Genomic DNA, 19,197 nt, shown 5'->3' on the forward strand with positions numbered 1-19,197 from the left:
ACACAAAAACAGAGATGAAAAATCAACTTCAGTGAGAAATTTACTTTTGCTATGGTTAAATAAATGTTCGGTGATATCTTAAAGATTTTTTAATTAAAAAAAACAAAACAATAATGTTGATATGCACTCTCAGAAAAAAAAGTTACAAAAGCTGTCACTGTGGTGGTACCTTTTTAGCATATTAGTCCCTCAAAGGTACATCTTGGTACCAAAAGTGTACATATTAGTGCCTAAATGGTACATATTAGAACCCTTTTGAAGGGTACTGTCCCAGTGACAGCTTTTGTACCTTTTTTTCTGAGAGTGTGGCAACTAGTACATACACCAAGTTTTGGCATGCATGCATGTGTGTAAAGTTTTAAACCATGTGTGTTACAACTAGCTCCGCTCATCCCATGTATGAATGTGTGTAGGCCTATGTAATCTGGATTTACTACATTCACCATGTTTTTCATATAGTTGGATATAAAAATCTATGGAGTTTGTTAAACATGCTTTAAACACCAACATTTTTTTATTTTAAATTAAATTTTTGTAATAGACTTTTGTAGTAGTCTTTTGGTGCTGACCAGCATGTATAGTTCAAGAAAGAATGAAGTTTACAATGAATCCACAAACACTCTGATCAACCTAAACATAACAGTTGTAATGGGGAGAAAAAATTTCAGTGAATCTATAATAAAATAATGTTATGATCCTGCAGTCCTTTGGTTCTGAACTAAATTTCTCCATTTCAGTTCCTTGTGAAGATTGCTGTTGATGTGAGGGAAGAACGTTTGTTACAATCTAAACCTAAAACAGCTTTATTATTTTGTTCAATTCTGTCTGTGGCCATGTTTCTGAATTAATAAAAAAGGAAGACACAAAAAGACTTGGGGTTGTTTGTGTTTCAGGGAATTGATCTGTCATTTTGATATTTAAAATAAGCAATTCTTCTTCTTCTTCTTTCAATTTTTATGGCGGTTGGCAACTAACTTTAATAGTGAAAATAAGCAGTTATTTGGTTTAGCTACTAATAACATGCCCTTATATGGTACTTCATAGACTCAATGACTTTCACCTGTGTTATATTGACTGAGTAAATTGGCAGGTGCAGAGAACAATTATGCTTGTCACGAGAGAGGTGGATCCATTCTGATTTACATCTGCATAAATTTGGATGGTAGCACCCTAATGTGTCATTGAAACAAGCTTGGCAATGATGGGGTTTTGGCAGGTTGGATTTGGATTGGTGTTTATTCTTGCACTTGGATTTTCTGAAGCACAATGGAGAGCAAGAGCAGCACATAATCGGAGTCCAAGCAAGTTTAAGCCTAGAACATTAGCTCAAGCTTCTCGACAGGCTGATTCCGGGATGTCTTTGGTTCCCAGTAACGCTGTATTTGCACCACAAACGTTTCCCGCTCAGTTTCCTGTCCAGACACCAGTCAGGACTGACTTTGGAAAGTCTTCTCAAGATCTTATGGGTGTTCAATTAAAAGAGTTGTTGCAGGGTCCAGTGGGGAAACTGACGTGGAGCTTTCCAAGTCTACCAGAGGAACCACAGCAGCCAGATGTTCCTTTTGTGTTGCCTTATCCTGTCCCTGCCAACAGTGTAGCTGTTCAGTGTGGAGAGAATTCAGTATATGTGGAAGTGATGAAGGACTTCTTTGGGACTGGGCACCCAGTGTTGTCCTCTGGTTTTACACTGGGAGGCTGTACTGCAACTGGAGAGGATTCTTCTGCTCAAGTGCTGATCTTTGAGTCTGAACTGCATGGATGTAGCGGCACATCAATGGTAAGGTTCTGTTGTGACAATCATAGGTATTCTGAACCGTCTATGTGACTGTTCTTCTATTAACCTTTCTGTTTAGGTGACTGAGGATGCGCTTGTCTATAGGTTCAACATTATCTACACTCCACAAGAGGCTTCATATGGTGTTCCTATTGTCAGGAGCAGTGGTGCGGTGGTTGGTATCGAGTGTCATTATCCAAGGTGAGGATTCAAGTAATTCAGGCTCACCGGATGTTCTAACCCTGCCGTTCATGGGCAAGAGATGACCGCTTGTTTAACTCCTACAGAACACATAATGTGAGCAGCGATGCCTTAATGTATCCCACATGGATCCCATATGCCTCAACTATGGTTGCAGAGGAAGTCTTTGTCTTCTCCCTCAAGCTCATGACTGGTTGGTGTAGCCCAAACAGATTTGTAGTATCCTTGTGAATCATCTGTGTTAAGACTTCTCTTTCTCTCTGCAGATGACTGGAGATTTGAGAGACCTTCTAACCAGTACTTCCTGGGTGACATGATAAATCTTGAAGCATCAGTGCATTTGTACAGCCATGTTCCCGTCCGTGTGTTTGTGGACCGCTGCGTGGCTACTGCAGTCCCTGATGTTGCTTCTGTCCCCAGATACTCCTTTATTGAGAATAATGGGTAAGAGGTGCTACCTCATGTATCCCAGCTTCCAGAAGGGTTGTGTGACTTCTAACTGGGTTCTGTTCACAGGTGCCTGGTTGATGCCAAGCTCACAGGCTCAACGTCTCACTTTATGCCCCGGACTCAAGGTGATAAGCTAGGGTTTCAGCTAGAGGCGTTCAGGTTCCAGCAAGTAGACAGTGGGCTGGTATGTATGTCTTGTAACTATTTGTATGATATGCTGCCATGGTGTACAAACAATTGTCTCTGCAGGTCTACATCACATGCATTTTGAAGGTGGCTGCAACCTCTCCAAGTTCTGAACAGAAAGCTTGTTCACTCTCTGTTAATGGGTATGTTGCATGCTAGATTAATATACAGGTGAATTAGTTGCTTTAACTTAATTGAGGGTTTTTGTCAGGTGGGTGTCTGCAGATGGTTCTGACCAGGTGTGTGGCTGCTGTGACACTACTTGTAGCATCGGAAGTGGAAATGATCAACTGCTTACAGGTTTGGACTAACTCTGATAACTTGTTGTCGTGCATGGCTTTAGTTCTCACTAATCATTTGTTCCTCAGATCTACGCTGGGAAAGAGCATCTGTTGGCCCCATCGAGGTTAAAGAATATGGCTATGGCCAAAAATAACTGGAAATGCCATGTGACTTCTGGTGATTAATAAATGTCATGAATATATTTGTTTTTCTTGTCTTTATTTGCAAAAATGGGGAGGGGGCAGCATATTGCTCAAGTTATTTGTGGGGCTATAGGCCTATTACAACACTAACACTCTGAGTCTGAGCAGGAGGGGGTGGGTGAACAACACTCTCTATTTAGAATTCTTTCAATTTGAATATTTTGAATTTGGACCCATTTCAACCACTAGCTGTCAATATTATATAATGCACCTTTAAGAAAAAAAGGTTCTAAACAGTACCAAAATAGGGTTCTATGGCTTGTAACTAGCAGAATCGTTTTTGGTAATAAATGGAACCCTTTTAATAAGGTTCCATAAAGAACAATGCTTTGAAAGTGCTATACCTTTACCTTATGGTTTTATAAATAACCTTTTTAATAATAGTTTTATTTTATTAATAAATAATAGTGTCTTCATATCATATTAGTATTAACATTTTTACACATTATTTATATTGTTTTTTTTTTTAGTCCTCTCTGCCTAGTCTTATATTTTGTTGCCTCTTTGGGTTTTACATAATAAAGCAGCAAAGTGAAATATCTTTACAATGCTCATGATGTCTTTACGTCCTTCATTATGTGTATTCTGAGTGACAGTTTCTCTCTGCAGATGATGAGGTTATGATACGGGACAGCATTGAAATAATTGAGTTAAGAGTTAAAGTTTGTCTCTTCCAATTGATTATGTAAAAACAATTATAGGCTATATTTATGAAGGCCAAAATTTGCAAAAATGGTGTTAAAAGGAAAAAGTGATATAAAGTCATGATTACTTTAATGTTTTCTTGTGACTGGGTGTTTAGGCATAAAGTAATAATTAGAAATTCTAACAATATGGATCATAAATTCAATATCTCTGTTACTTTGTAGAGAAGATGAGTGTCCCTAATTGAACAGAGCTGCTCACACTTACATGTTCTGTTAAACTAAAAAGAGAAAAAGACATGCTGATAGGAAACCAGTACACTTTTTAAAGTTAAAATATATTGACATTTTAATAAAGAAATGATTTACCTGTTGAGAGTTTGTTGACAGCCTGTGTAGTTGTATGAGCTCCAGAAAACCACTAATGAGGTGGCTTTGACCAGGGGTGGACTGGTCATCGGACATACTTGGCACTTTCATGGTGGGCCGATACATTTCATACTCGTACATATTTTTATTTTTTTTATTTTTTTTACGACCCATAAAAGAGAACATCGGCGATATTTTAATAATCTGAAGAACATTTGAACCATCAATGCCAATAAAGAAGCTTTCTTTTCAAGAGTGTATTATCTAATGTATATCTGAGCTTCTATTTCTTCTTATGAGAAAAAAAAAGTAGGGTGAGACTTGATTTTGAGGTTGTGGATTGCTATTTCTGTGATGTCATGTGAGTGACAGGTTGCCCCGCCCTCACGCCAGTAAACACATCATCAGAGAAGAGATGCCACTTCAAGAGGAAGGGGATATTGTTTTGATTAAAGATTATGAGGACACATGAATAAATAAAAAAAAGGTGTGCAAATAAATATAAATATTCCATAAAAAATAAGACTCTATTTTGATTTCATGGTGACTTTAACACATAAGTGTTTGTTTTATTATTTATACCACAAGAGTAATACGTTTGTAGAAATAAATAAGTAGGCTATTTATAGAAATGTTATACTATATATTATCTTGAAAAAGACTAAATCAATTTTGTCTTCATTTTAAATGTTGGTGTTTGGACCCCTAAAAATAGCCAGCAATAATATCTGAAAATAATAAGGTAATGTGTCATGCATTTATGATCACTGTAAGTGTATTCAAAAAGCTATATTCTAAATAATCAACTACAAAGCGGACTTTTATTTTGGCGACATGTTGGAACCAGGAAGTAGTAGGAAAGAAATCTGACGTTTCATGAGTCGATTTTCACTGTAATAATTCGAAGGTAAATATGTTACATGGCGATTAATAAAACCATATTACTATTTTTACGAAATAATATTAATGCACATGAAATGAATACTTATATGTTACAATCTTAGCGAATCTTGAAATGACATTTTGGCAGATTAAGATGAGAGCATCGTATTGATAAATAAAGAATCAGCTTTTAACGTTACTAGCTTGTGTCAAGCAGCTGTGAGCTTCTGCGTTTGGACAGATCAGATGAATCACCGTAAATAAACATAGGGATAAATTGTGTATGTTTTTCAGATGACACGGGCCAAACCAGAGGATGATGAGTACTGGAACAGCTCTAAATTTAAAGCGTTCACATTTGATGATGATGACGATGAGTTTTCAAGAGTAAGTTCATTGTGTTTCTGTTCTCAGTCCAAAGCCCGTTTACCACAGCAGTATGACAGTGGAGAATCACTAGACTTTATGGCCCATTCAGCCTTAAAACCATATTGTGCAGTGAAATATTATAAAGACAACATATTATTTCCCAAATGAAATAGTTAGCTATCTTAGCCAAAGCAAAAGACTGAAATGTTACATTTAAAATATTTACGTTTTCTATTTAATTACCACGTAAATGACAGTAAATTAAGGTGAATAAATGAATTACTTTGAAATTAGTAAAATAAATGGTGACGTTGGTGAGGAAAAACTCCCTAGAAAGATACAGCACTTTTTTCAGCATACTTTATGTATGTTGCAAGAAAGGAAGGTCATTTAAAAATATTTGACCTATTTTTACAGTTAAAATGTATTTTGTAAAATATTTATATTGACATTTTCCTCTCACATTTTCTGCAAATTTCTCCTAGCACCTCTTTGTGGCCCACAGTTGATTCAGAGATTGTTGTGTTGATATTTTCCAGCTGAAAGAGTCCAAACGGGCTGTGAACAGCATCCTGGTGGGTGATTATGATGATGATGATGAAGATGACGTTGAGAGAGTCAGCTGGACTGGGGAACCTGTGGGAAGTATGCAGTCTTTTCTCTCTTACTGTCTTCAGTGTTTGTACTAGTGATGGGAAGTTTGGATCATTTCACTAACTCTGATCTTTAAAGTCCCTGTAAAGTCAAAATTAAGTATGTGTTCTGAGTTTGTCACACCATGATAAAAAAAGCCGGCAAGTACATAAAATAAGATATCAAAATCTTGAAAAAATGAGCAGTAGTCTCTGCTCTCAAACGCTGGGGGCGTGTCCGCTGGCTGCGCTGAAACCACGCCCACTCACGGGAAAGCTACCGTCGCCACACTCAACTGTCTGTCACTGCTACAGCCGGTGTTGTGCCGAATTTCGACCCCCTGCCAAATTATTACCCCCCTAGTATTGGTAGGTTTAGGATTAGTTGTGGGGGAGGGGTAGGATTAGGGGTGGGGTTAGGATTAGGCAATCAGGTACTGACTTCAACGAGGGGGGTAATAATTTGGCAGGGGGTCGAAATTCAGCACAACACCGGAATGGATGCTCCTAGCAGCTTAATTTGTTTTACAAAGCCATACATGTTCGAGCCTGGACTACCTACTATAATTATAACATAAGCACACAAGGCAACTTACACTCATTGGTGGGCACGCACTGCCGACGATGGCACCAGTTGTCGGCGTGACGGGAGGATGAAGGCCGAGGCGGGAGATAGTCAGTTCGGCCCCATTCACCAGTAACAGCGGATTATCAGTGAATCCCAGTTGTCTCCGACGAAAGTTTATAAAACTATCCCATGTAAAATGATCACTACAGAGGCGGGTTTTGGCAGTGATCCTCAGCTCTCCATCAAGGTGGCTCTTCACAAAATTAATCCACCTCTTGTTGATAAGATAGTTTTTCGGAAATTTAAATAAGGACACCGATCTGTTTTGTATGTGATCGCATCCAGGTAGTACGCATTTCCGTGACGAAGGCATAGCTAGCTAGCAAACTGTAGGATGTAGTAACTAATAGTACTGAGTGACAGTAACTCGCGATTGGCAAACTGATGTGAATGTGCTATATTGTTAGGGGAGGGGCCAGCGTCAGGGGCTCCAGTGCGTCATCAAGTAGGGGCGTCATCAAGTAGGGGCATCAAGTAAAACCGCATGCCAGAATACAGTTCTCTTTCGAGCTTGAACGAACAATAACACACACAATTATGCCAAAATGTATTTTTGTCGAGTATCTTCATAACATAAGAGTAGTCTTATGATGAACGTGAAGAGTTGTGACTCGTGAGAGAATGAGGCGTGTGAGATCCGCGTCTCTGACAGCAGCGGCTAGTCTTAAAGGGACAGTACACAGCAGCCACTAATTATATCTGTCGCTAAAGTTAATCAAAGAACAAAGGGAACAGAGAAAAACACTCACTGCTCTTGACTAAAGAACTTTTTTCTTTAGGCAGATTATCACTAATCTGTGTGTGCATTTATTTTCCTTGAGAACCAAGCAAGTTGACTCATAAACCATTTGTTTATTATATCGCATATCGCAATCGCAATATTGACCTCAATTATCGCAATATGACTTTTTCCCCAAATCGTGCAGCCCCAGTTACAAGTTAATACCCAATTTCCCAAACACATCAACTTGCACAAACGTCGATCACATTTAGATTAAGAAAAAACTATAATGCAGCCAAGGCCAAATTATGAGAAACAGAAATGATTTGTTTATTGCTTAGCTGGGTCTTCAGACTATGCGGTAGTTCGTTCTTTTGTCACGTCAAATCCCTATACCGGAAATAGAAATTATTAGTTCACCTCCCGAGTCTTTGGGTCTGAGTCGTTCGTTGTGTGTATCAGTTGTATCAAATGTATCAGTTGTAAGAAATTTGAGACCATAAACAAATCACGTAACTGTAAGAATAAAAACAAAAAAACAAACTACATGCTTGTTTGTAAGGAAGGTTGGGAATTATTAACTATTTTCTGTATCCAATGTGGCCATCACGTCATGTGACAAAAGAACGAACGTCTCAGACCCAAAGACTAATTATTAATGTTTCCTGTACAGAACCTATGGGATGTTGCACGTTGCGGTCAACACAAAATAAACTAAACACATTCTAAAACAACTCTTTGTTCCCGAGTCATATTAAAGATTTGTTCAAAATGAATGAATTGTTCGTGATCGACCCATCACTAGTTTGTACCTCATCTGGATGCTCATCAGTTATTGTTTGTGTGAAGGCATCTCTTGGTCGGTCAAGGAAACTGCCTCCAGTATCCGCTCAGGGAGTGAGCAGAGCTTTCCCAAAATAGACACCACTCCTTCACTGTCCAAACAAGGGTCTGGATATTCCCTGAGCTCCCTGTTTAAAGGTAATATTTAGTGCTTGAATGTTTAAGTTCAATCATTATAGACCCACCAGTCTGATTCTGTTTATATTCCCTCAGCAAGGAGCAAACCTGGTGCTTTCCAGTCCTTCTCTGAGTGTAAGTTCAAGTCATTGAAGCATTTCGGCTTATTTAGGCCTAAATTCTCTTGTGTTATAGTTAAGTGTGTGTTGTTCCCTGTTTTCTAGCTTTTAGCGACACATCTACTAGAACATATGCACCAGAGCTGAGGAAGCCCAGGTCAGATGGAAAGGTAATGCATATGGACATTTTTACATTACCATTTAAAGGTTTGGCCTTGGTAAGATTATTTTTAATGTTTCTGAAAGACGTCTCTTATACTCACCAAGGCTGCTTTCATTTGATCAAAAATACAGTGATAACAGTAATATTGTGAAATATATATATTAATATATTCCTGTGATGACAAAGCTGAATTTTCAGCATCATTACTCCAGTCTTCAGTGTCACATGATCCTTCAGAAATCATTCTAATATCATGATTTACTGAAAAACATTCTTATTATTATCAAGGTTGAAAACATTTTTATGGAAACCGTGATACATTTTTTTTTTTTCAGCATACTTTGATGATAAGAAGGAAGAAACAGCATTTATTTGAAATAGAAGTTTCTCAGTACTTAAATGTATAATTACACTGTAACAAGGACACCTTAAAGAAACACGCAGACTTTTTGGGACTTTAGCTTATTTATCGTATCCCCCAGAGTTAGATAAGTCCATACATACCCTTTTCATCTCCGTGCGTGCCGTAACTCTGTCTGAAGCACTGCTACTCAGGCGAAGCACTGCTACTTGGGCGGAGTGATTTACTCCAACTCTGAGTGAACTCTCTGCTCCTCACCTCAGGTGCTGCGAGCAAATCACTCCGCCCAAGTAGCAGTGCTTCGCCTTCTGAGAATATAGTTCCCAGTATGTATACGGTTAGAAGATGGCTGTGTCTCATGTGACCTTGTTATTTGTACACTCTGTGACTGTACAAATCACAACATGTAAATAGGAAAATGTTGGCGTTATTTTGTCACTTATTTGGAGCAGTATGCTAGCTGGAGCTGTTTACCTCCAGTCTTTGTGCTAAGCTAGGCTAGCGGTGGGTGCGACAGGGTTACGGCACGCACGGAGATGAGAAGGGTGTGTATGGACTTATCTAACTCTGGGGGATACGGTGAATAAGCTAAAGTCCCAAAAAGTCGGCGTGTTTCTTTAAAATAAAGTGTAATCTAGAAATCTTTTATAACATTAATGTCATTTTTGATCAGTTCAGTGCATCCTTCCTGTATAAAAGTATTAATTTCTTCCAAAAAACTTTTGACCGGTAATGTATGTTTGGTGGGTAAACATGTTCCACTGTAGTTTCATTTATTTTTCTTTACCAGTTTCTAACATTGACTTGTTATCTAAATGCCCATAGGATTTTGTCAGCGACCTGAGTCCAGAGGAAACCGTGAGGAGAATGCAGAAAGGACGGGTAGGGGGCAGCAAAGAGCTGTGAATTATATATTTTGCCCTAGAAAATCCATGTAAAGGGACAGTTCACAAATTCTATCATCATTTACTCACCCTCAGTTGTTCCAAACCTGTATTTGATGAGTAAATGATGACAGAATTTTCCTTTTTGATTGAACTGTCCCATAAATAGTTATACCTATAATAGAATATTTGTTATTTCCATTCTCAATAGCAGTTGATAAGTAGTTGGAGGACCTACATTTCCATTTTACACGAGCCGTCCAAAAAAGAATCACAGACTGGTCAAATATACTGTAATACAGTGGGTCATGAATTTACTGGCAAAAAACATGTATTGCGTCAGAATACATGGCTGCTTTTGAATGCCTTTCAGTGGAAAAATATACTTTTTGCATCTCATTAAAATTATTGTTCCAGGCATTTTCCCTGGAAAAGTTCCGCTCTCTGCAGGACAAACTTATGCTGCTGGATGAAGCAGTTGCTGTTTACGATGGCAACGTCATCACTGCTGTGAGTCGCACTTCACACACTAACCTTAAACGGAAGCACTGCCATGACTTTAGAATGACTCATATTAGTAGAAACAGCTTGTTTATACTATGCTTTTTCACTGATCCTTTACATTCTCATACTCTGCAGGTCTTGATATATTTAAAAAGGTCATTAAGTAAAGGTGAGATGTTTCCTGATCCTGTCTTTGCTCACCAGTTCCTTTTTATTTTCAAAATAAATAAAATAATTTCCAGGACATCATGTTTTTTGTCATTGTTCCAGAAATCCTCTTTCGAGAGTTAATGGCGAGAGACGTGGCTTTGCGTCATTACGTTCACTATTTAAAAGAGATGGGAGAACAAAAGCTTTTGGTGGAGTTACTGAAGTAAGTTCACTGTTTTGATTTCAGTTTGATTTCAGTTCCCCTCTTAATGAGTATCAAGTTGTGTCTATGATCATTTAGTGCAGGGATGCTTGGCATCTCTCCATATATTTGCATTGGTAATTTGATTTGAAGGGTTGTTTTGTTGTGTGCATTTTATTTGAATTACTGCCTTCATGACATTGCTCATCTGACTGTATTTTAGGGCTCTTGGCAGGACAGAAGATATGGCGGTAGGTACAGCACTTAAATTCTCATTGAACACCTGTCATTATACTCATAGCTTGTACACATGTCAGTTTACACATGACCAATGCTTTATTTAACCCTCTATGGTACCGTGTCGCCTCCAGGAGGTATGGCTTGCTCCAAAAAAATGCACCTCCCAATTTAATTGGTAATTTGAGTAATTGGTAAAATGAGTAATTTCTTTATCAGAAGGGGAGAGCCCAGTATTAAGTAATGGAAATGAAAATACTTCCTCTTTCATGTGGAAGTACCATATTTTCCCTTGTGATAACATGCCTAAGACTTTTGCACAGTACTGTATATATAGATATATATAGGTGGAAGTACCATATTTTCCCTTGTGTTACATATATATAATTCATTATAATTATATTAAATATTAAAATATTTAATTAAGTGTTGATTATATTTGTGTTTCGTTTAGAAAAAAACTAGTAGAAAAGAAACTGAAAAATCTTGTACCCTATATTATTAACACTAGAAGTGCCAGAATTCCATAACTACTAGAACTGCCGCAAGCTGTCATTTTGACCGCTAGATTCCAAACTCTATATTTTGAATGATAAATAGCCTACCCAATTGAGAGATTAATGCATTTATTGTATTAGGATATCTTTTAAAAACAAAACAACACCAAACTGTACATTTAACCAAGTTTAATTATACATTTATAAATAATATCCGTAGATGTCCTGAACAAAATGATGGAGTAGCCTATGTTTTCATGTTTCCACTGTTCGATCGCGCCCGCGCCCGCCGACACACACACACACCATATTCCAGCATTGCAATCTTGACATTGCAGCCTGTTCATTATAGCCATAATAAAATATAATAATAAAATAGTCAACCTAACATATAAAAATTCCACTGCTCTGTTTATAGTCAGTAGCCTAGTACAATTCGTACCATTTTGCGCATGTGAAAAGGATGATTTTTTCCGTCGATATTGGAACGTGAGTGAAGTACAAAGCCTATAATAAAGAATAGTTTACCATCCAAATACATCGCCAATGTTGAAACATTTTGATTATAATTAGAGAGTTACGTGAGTCTAACGTCGCTTACAATATGACCGTCTATGGCCGAAATAGGTAAATATGTTCATTTGTTTATTTTGCCTTATGTGTAATTTATATGAAAAACATTTTAAATGAAAATACAGACACTTTTAGGAAAAGTCAGGTACCAGCAGGATTTTATTTATTTTTTCAACATAGTTATTGCAGATATAAAATTCAAAACGGTCAAAATGACCGCCATGGCACTTCTAGTGTTAAGGGTTAATGACAGCTGAAATTAGTTTATGACTTTATAGGAGTGAAAAGAGGAAGAATTCCGCTTTGCCTCATCACTCTTTTGTTTTAATATAAAATGAAAGGAGAGGAAGTTGGACTTTCTAATGAAATTTTTTGCAGTGACGTTTCTGTTCGATCACACATTCATTAAAAAGTCCTGTTTGTATTTTAAACAGTTGATCCAATACAAGGAACACTTGAATATTAAGGATGAAGGGCGAAGAAGAGACTTCCTCAAAAGTTGCCTCAGGTAGCGATCTTTCAGAGTGATTCAGTCGAGAGTTCAGAATCATCATCCACTCTTCTTTGATGATAAACTGATCCATGTGATCTTGCTGTTTTTTTTCCCCCTCAGCCTTCCTTTTTCTCATGACGACGCCACTCTCGTTCAAGACCACTATACACTCCTCGAGAGGCAAATAATCATAGAGGTGAGGGAACGAGTCCCAACCACTCATACACAACTAGTCAAAAGTTAGGACACACCTACCTATTTATTATTACATTGCTTATACATGTTTTAGAATAATATTAAAGTCATTAAATGAACTAACGCCAATGGAACTATGGAAATGATTTAGCGACCAATAAATAATTTAAACTCATCCATTTAAAACAAATTATACAATTTAGTTTGTTTTTGAAAGAATTTCAGATCAGAATCAGTCAAATGTGTCCAAATCTATAAATTACTGAACCAATGTACTGGTTATTTTAATTATGTAATATAATATAATTAGTGCTATCAAATCGCATTACATAATATGTGTGTGTGAGTGTGTGCAAGTCTGTATCATATACATACACACGTCAATAAAATGGCACAGGTTTTCTGCTTTTCTATTTCTGCCTCACCTTACTGTGCTGTTAAAGAAATATTTCCTATTCACCTCCTCACTCTTCCTCTTTCCTGAGGGTGGTGTGATAGGTGACGGGTTGCTCTGTACAGAGGGAAGTGTAAGGGATGGGCTTCTCTCAAATTGGGTTACACGGCAGATGTTTCCTTAGATTGCATAATAGCACCTATGAACAAGTGTGATTCAAACTGAAACATTGTGCATTTTCTGTTTCAGACATCCTGTGTCTGCTACTCACTATGGCTATGCATGAGGACCATGATATTTTCTGCGTAACTGCATTGATTTAGCCAGATTAGAAATTGCATTTGTAACATGCATCAATCCCTAGACATTTTCTAACAATGGGGGAGAAGTTATTGTTATAGGTTTTTATGCTACGTTCATAATGTAACATTTTGCTAAGATATAAGCTCTTTCTAAGCTGAGCTTCTGGGTCACAGTGCAGAACTGATTACACTTGCAGTGCGAGTTATATAATCTCTTAATATGACCACTTAAGTGAATTTATGCTCCTGCCACATGATTTGTGAAGCAAGCCTTGTCAGTTAAGGGTCTATCACAGCATGTTTCACAGAAATTCATTTAATTCTTGTGTTCAATGTGTTTGTCTTTTCAGGCTAGTGACAAGAAGGCAGATGCAGATATCTTTAAAAAGTTCCCTAGAAAAGCATCTATCCTTAATATGCCAATCATCACCACACTGTACTACTCCTGCTTTTACCATTACGGAGAGTCAGAGGTACAAGCTCCTGCTTTATGTTGTATTATATTATGTAGACAAACTGAATATACAGTATTTCAATATATATAAAATAATGTAATATAATATAGTCTTACAATATACACTACCGATAGTTAGCTTTGAATTGGTTATGAAAGAAGTCTCTTATGTTTCTAATGTTTCTCTAAGGCAAGGGTAAAAATGACAGTAAAACATAAAGTAATATTGTAAAACGTTATTGCAATTTAAAATAACTGTTTAATATTGTAATATATTTAAAAATGTAATTATTCCTGTGAGGGTAAAGCTGAATTTTCAGCATCATTACTCCAGTCTTCAGTGTCACATGATCCTTCAGAAATCATTCTAATATGATGATTTACTGCTCAAGTAATATTTCTTATTATTATCAATTATTTAAATTATTTAAAACAGTTGTGCTGCTTAACATCTCTGGAAATCTTGATATTGTTTTTTTAGGATTCTTGGATTAATAGAAATTTCAAAAGAACATAATTTATTTGAAGTAGAAATCTTTTGTAACATAATAAATGTATTTTCTGTTACTTTTGATCAATTTATTGTGTCCATGGTGAATAAAAGTATTAATTTCCTTCAGAAAACATTTGACCAGTAGCGTATACATTGTATTCCATTCAGTTTGTCTTATTCATTGACTAATTCAAGCAAGCAGGTTAGCTTTTAAATATGAATTTTCCATGACTTTTCGTTTTTAGAAACTATATAAATACTATATATTATATATATTATAACTATATATATATATATATATATATATCCCGGTTTCACAGACAAGGCTTAAGCTAGTATCGTTAACCGTTAACTTAATATATCTTAAAATATGTCAGTGTCATTGTTTTGTCTCAAGATGCACATCAGTTATGTTTTTGTTTTTTCTAAGGCACGTTACTTTTTTTCTTTTTTTTTCAAGATGCTTAAATGTCCTAACTGAACTAAGGCCTAATCTTGGCTTAATCTAAACCATGTCTGTGGAAACCAGGCCTAAGTCTATTATTTTAAAATCTGAAACCTAACAAGCCTCAATTTGTGATGTGATTTTTCCTAGAAAAGTGCTTTATTTTTGAAATACTGTACATGATACATGAATCCAGGTACTTTTGGGGCCCACTGTATTTTAAAAAAAAATGTCTTCTTCTACAGGGAACTTTCAGCAGCCCATCAAACATAAGAAAAACCTTTCGGGTAAGATAAACCGAAGTCATGCCGAGTATAGTTTTTTTAGTGTAGTTTTTATATTTGTCTACAAACACCTAAACCTTAAGATAAATGTTTCCACAGTCATTAGAAATACAAAAAATGTGTCTAAACTTTCGACTAGTAATGTATAAATAAGCATATGTGTAAGTTTTGAGTTTCCTTCCCTTTTATTAACCTGTTCTGTCATGTTTGCCGTGGCAGATTTCAGAAAAGCAGTACATTCTCACAGCTCTTGGCGCAAGAGCGAAGTTGAAATCATGGTTTGATGTGGATAGTCTGTTCAACACCAAGAACTGGCTGGGGTACACCAAGAAAAGGTCTCCCATTGGCTTTCACAGGGTGGTGGACATCCTGCAGAAGAACAGCGCCCCTGTACAGGTACGTCAGTTTCCATGTTGTAATAAAACTGCTCAGTTGCCTCTCTGCCAGCATGCACTTCAACGCAGCTTCCCATGATCTGCAGGTGCTGCAGGAGTATGTGAATCTCATCGACGACCCAGAGCTCAAGCTCAGTGTGGCTCTGAAATATAAATGCCATGACATCATCATCAATGTGAGTCGATTCTCGAGTCGGTATGGCTGTTTGTGGCTTTCTCAGTGTAACTCACTGCGTTTGCTGTGTCCATTCAGACATACAGAGACCTGAAGGACCGACAGCAGCTTACTGTTTACGGAGAGAAGCTGGAACGAGGCTCGGTTGAGTACAGGAAGATTCAGGAACTCCTCAGTAGCGGGGTAAGAGGAAGTGAGCAGCCATTGCTGAATTATTTTCTGATTCACGGTTTCAAAACAAATGAGGAGTAACATTTTACAGTAATTTGGTCACTTCACATGTTTCAGTGCAGTGTTGTGCTCCTATGAACTAAAATGTCTGATTTCTGTTCCTTTTTGTTACTCAAGCAAATCCGATGGAAAAACTGACACATGGATCCTGACACAAGGCAGAGACAATATTGCACATATGAACCACTATGATGCTGCTTGATATGGAGCCTTTTTGAGGTTAAACCTGGACAAACAGGACTGAAATCCTCACATATATCGAACATTTCAAAGAACCAGTGAAGTGAGTCATTCTGGAGTGATTCTTTTGCAAATGCATCTGTTCAGTACGATTAAACTGCCAAGTGTCCTTCTGCCAACTCTACAGGTGAACATTTATAAAGAAATAAGGGAGGTTGCTGACGTGAACAGCATTTTCTTAAAGCCCTCACACCTATTTGTTTGCCTGTGTATGGATTTCTGAACATTCCTCATTATTCACTGCTTTTTATATTAAAGAGAAAATGCTTTCTGGTAAATACCTGACTGAAGACGTGAATCTTGGTAAGATAAAAGCTGTTAATGAGGTTTTTGACTGTTGCGTAGACTTGTAGTCAAGACCGCCTAAACCGAGACCAAGACCAGAGGGTATCGAGACCAAGACAAGACCAAGACCAAGACAGACCAAGTCAAGACCGGAGGGGAAAAAAACAGACTAGTGTTGAAGCTAAACAATAACTTGTATGAATTCAAGAACAGCAGCATAGGGTTCAGCCGCAGTTTACATTCAATGCATATTAGATGGTATTACTTCAACTACACAGGCAGAACAATACAGAGACAGACCATGTCATGTGTGTGACTGTGAGCTCACTGTAAATGTTTTTGCAGATTGGGTGAGATCAACTATGTGTAGCAATTGCATGACAGCTGTTACTGCACTATTAGAGGATTGAGACTCCCTTAACTTTTGTGTACTGTTGAGGACTGACATGACTGGTACTGACTGGTTCATCTGACAAAACATCAAACACCTCCAACACCATCTTGCTCCTCCAACAACTGTCTAAAGAATGAGAAATATGTAACCAATTGAAATTATAATTAATGTGTAAGTTAGATGAAAACGTATAACATCAAATTAAAGATACACAATTATAAACTTGGATTAGGCCTAATGTTTAGTCAACACAACGGAGATATGCAGATGATATTTAAAAGACCATTTATTTAGTCTAACACCAACAACACAACATACACACACAAACACACACACAGATATCAAAGACACAAATTCATCTAAGCAAATGCTTGCCTATCTCTGCCGATTTCGGAGTCTCAGACTCCAAATGAACCCATTCTGCAACTTTTAAATACTTAATTACATTTTTAAAAACGAAATTATAGGCTTAAGTGCGGGATCCGAAAGTTGGTCGTTTTGTCGCTATGGTTACACACAACACACACACACCGTTGGCGGTGCGCTCAGTCATCTGTCAGTTGTGTAGTTGTGCAGTTACCCAAAATGAATGATTCCTGAATGAAGTTAAAACTCATCATGTTACTGATATGTGTTTTTTAAACCAAGTGATCAAAGTGCTCGTTGCCGCTGCGATCAGTGGCCGCGGATACAGTGTTTTCTCGTGTGGCTTGAGCACACGCCGCACTGTCAGCACTCGGACGCGCGCTTCAATCCATTCCGTTGCGGATAATAATGTTGCATTATCGAACGTTGTGTCGTCGTGGATATTGTAGTATTGTATTGCTAAATCCCCCGACCACTATGTTGGTCTGAGACAGCGAGACCTAGACAAGACCGAGAGGTCCGAGACCAAGACAAGACCAAGACCAAAGACCGTCAAGGCCGTGACAAGACCGAGACCACGTAAAAGTGGTCTCGAGACATACATCACTACTGTTGCGACAGGAAAGATCTGTCACAGTTTCTTCAGTTTTTGTTCACAGTCAATTTATGACAGAAAGAGTGAGGAAGTTCCCCCGCTGTTTCATTTTGGGGACTTGTAACCATACAGTGGTTGTGTCATATAACCTTTTTCATAAGATTTCCATAAGTCTCAGTTCTTTCAACTCTGGAAGATATATATATACAGTTGTGGTCAGAATTAATGGCATTCCTTGTAAATATGATCAAAAATGGCTGTAAAAAATAAATCTGCATTGTTTATCATTTTGATCTTTCATTCAAAAAAATCGCAAAAATCGAACCTTTCATTTAAGTAAAAGAATTGAAAGTGAGGGGAAAATCACATTATGAAATAAATGTTTTTCTCCAAAACAAGTTGGCCAGAATTATTGGCACCTCTAGAATTTTTTATGAGTAAAATATCATATAGGCCTAAGTATGTTCCCATTAATATTTACCTTTTTTCACACCAGGTTGACTAGGAACATGAAATTGTCCAGCTATGACTTCTTGTTTCACAGGAGTTAAAATATGAGGAAACACAAAGGCCAAATTCCCTTAATCATCCATCACGAGTAAAACCAAAGAATATAGTTCTGATGTGCAGCAAAAGATTGTTGAGCATCACAAAATAGAAAGTGGCTGTAAGAAAATAGCTAAAGAATTGAAAATCCTCATTTTGACCATCAGGGCAATAATTAAGAAGTTATAATCAACTAAAGATGTTACGAATCTGCCAGGAAGAGGACGTGTCTATATTGTCTTAATGCACGGTGAGGAGGAGAGTTTGAGTGACCAAAGACTCTCCAAGGATCACAGATGGAGAATTGCAGAGATTACTTGAGTCTTGGGGTCCGAATTTTATTATTTTTATTTTTTTAAATCAAACAACCCCTACATCACCACATGGGAGGGTTTCAAGAAAAATCCTCCTCACTCATCCAAAAACAAACTCCAGCATATTCAGTTGTCAGACATGACTGTAACTTCAAACGGCGCAGGGTTCTGAGGTCAGATGGAACAAAACAAAAAATAATTGCTTTTTGGCAGCAAACACGCTACATGGGTTTGGTGCACACTGCACACAAGGATAAACAGTACCCCATGAATACAATTTAATATACCGTTGGATCTTTAATGTTGTGGGCATATTTTTCTGCTGGAGGTCCTGGACATCTTGTTCAGATACATGGCATCGTGGATTCTATCAAATATCAACGGATAAAAAAACAAAACCTGACGCCTTCTGCTAGAAATCTTATAATGGGCCATGGTTGGATCTTCCATCAGGATAACGGTCCAAAACAAACATCAAAATCATCATAAAAATGTGTTACGGAGCACAAAATGAAGCTTTTGCCATGACCGTCCCAGTTCCCTGACCTGATGAGTGGGCTGAACTGAAGAGAAGCGCCAACATGGATCTGGGAATGTGAAGGGTC

General features: G+C 37.5%; 2 protein-coding genes across 2 annotated transcripts; both read left to right on the top strand.

Annotated features, from left to right (window-relative positions):
* Positions 1-1,186: 1,186 nt before the first annotated feature.
* Positions 1,187-3,095, top strand: LOC311068772 (zona pellucida sperm-binding protein 3-like). The gene is made up of 8 exons (XM_084091399.1): positions 1,187-1,777; positions 1,854-1,975; positions 2,062-2,168; positions 2,242-2,419; positions 2,492-2,609; positions 2,675-2,754; positions 2,823-2,911; positions 2,980-3,095. Exons 1-8 carry the CDS (start codon positions 1,199-1,201, stop codon positions 3,045-3,047), a joined length of 1,341 nt encoding a protein of 446 aa, XP_083947525.1. The 5' UTR covers positions 1,187-1,198; the 3' UTR covers positions 3,048-3,095.
* Positions 3,096-4,943: 1,848 nt separating this feature from the next.
* Positions 4,944-18,019, top strand: vipas39 (VPS33B interacting protein, apical-basolateral polarity regulator, spe-39 homolog). The gene is made up of 19 exons (XM_084090592.1): positions 4,944-5,016; positions 5,286-5,378; positions 5,900-6,005; positions 8,191-8,322; positions 8,398-8,436; positions 8,526-8,590; positions 9,770-9,826; positions 10,246-10,338; positions 10,468-10,501; positions 10,603-10,705; positions 10,908-10,935; positions 12,426-12,499; positions 12,605-12,680; positions 13,726-13,848; positions 15,013-15,054; positions 15,271-15,447; positions 15,533-15,622; positions 15,700-15,804; positions 15,970-18,019. Exons 2-19 carry the CDS (start codon positions 5,286-5,288, stop codon positions 15,988-15,990), a joined length of 1,458 nt encoding a protein of 485 aa, XP_083946718.1. The 5' UTR covers positions 4,944-5,016; the 3' UTR covers positions 15,991-18,019.
* The last annotated feature ends 1,178 nt before the right edge of the window (positions 18,020-19,197 follow it).

Source organism: Abramis brama (assembly GCF_963993115.1).
Source record: "Abramis brama genome assembly, chromosome: 18".
Classification (NCBI taxonomy): Eukaryota; Metazoa; Chordata; class Actinopteri; order Cypriniformes; family Leuciscidae; genus Abramis; species Abramis brama.

What these genes read in the sequence shown, in the direction of transcription:
- vipas39 (XM_084090592.1), top strand. Translation starts at nt 5,286, where the DNA reads ATGACACGGGCCAAACCAGAGGATGATGAGTACTGGAACAGCTCTAAA. An exon ending in CCTGAGCTCCCTGTTTAAAG is followed by an intron (nt 8,323 to 8,397) that starts GTAATATTTAGT and finishes ATATTCCCTCAG; the next exon opens with CAAGGAGCAAACCTGGTGCT. An exon ending in ACCATTACGGAGAGTCAGAG is followed by an intron (nt 13,849 to 15,012) that starts GTACAAGCTCCT and finishes CTTCTTCTACAG; the next exon opens with GGAACTTTCAGCAGCCCATC.
- LOC311068772 (XM_084091399.1), top strand. Translation starts at nt 1,199, where the DNA reads ATGATGGGGTTTTGGCAGGTTGGATTTGGATTGGTGTTTATTCTTGCA. An exon ending in ATCGAGTGTCATTATCCAAG is followed by an intron (nt 1,976 to 2,061) that starts GTGAGGATTCAA and finishes TAACTCCTACAG; the next exon opens with AACACATAATGTGAGCAGCG. An exon ending in TGTTCACTCTCTGTTAATGG is followed by an intron (nt 2,755 to 2,822) that starts GTATGTTGCATG and finishes GGTTTTTGTCAG; the next exon opens with GTGGGTGTCTGCAGATGGTT.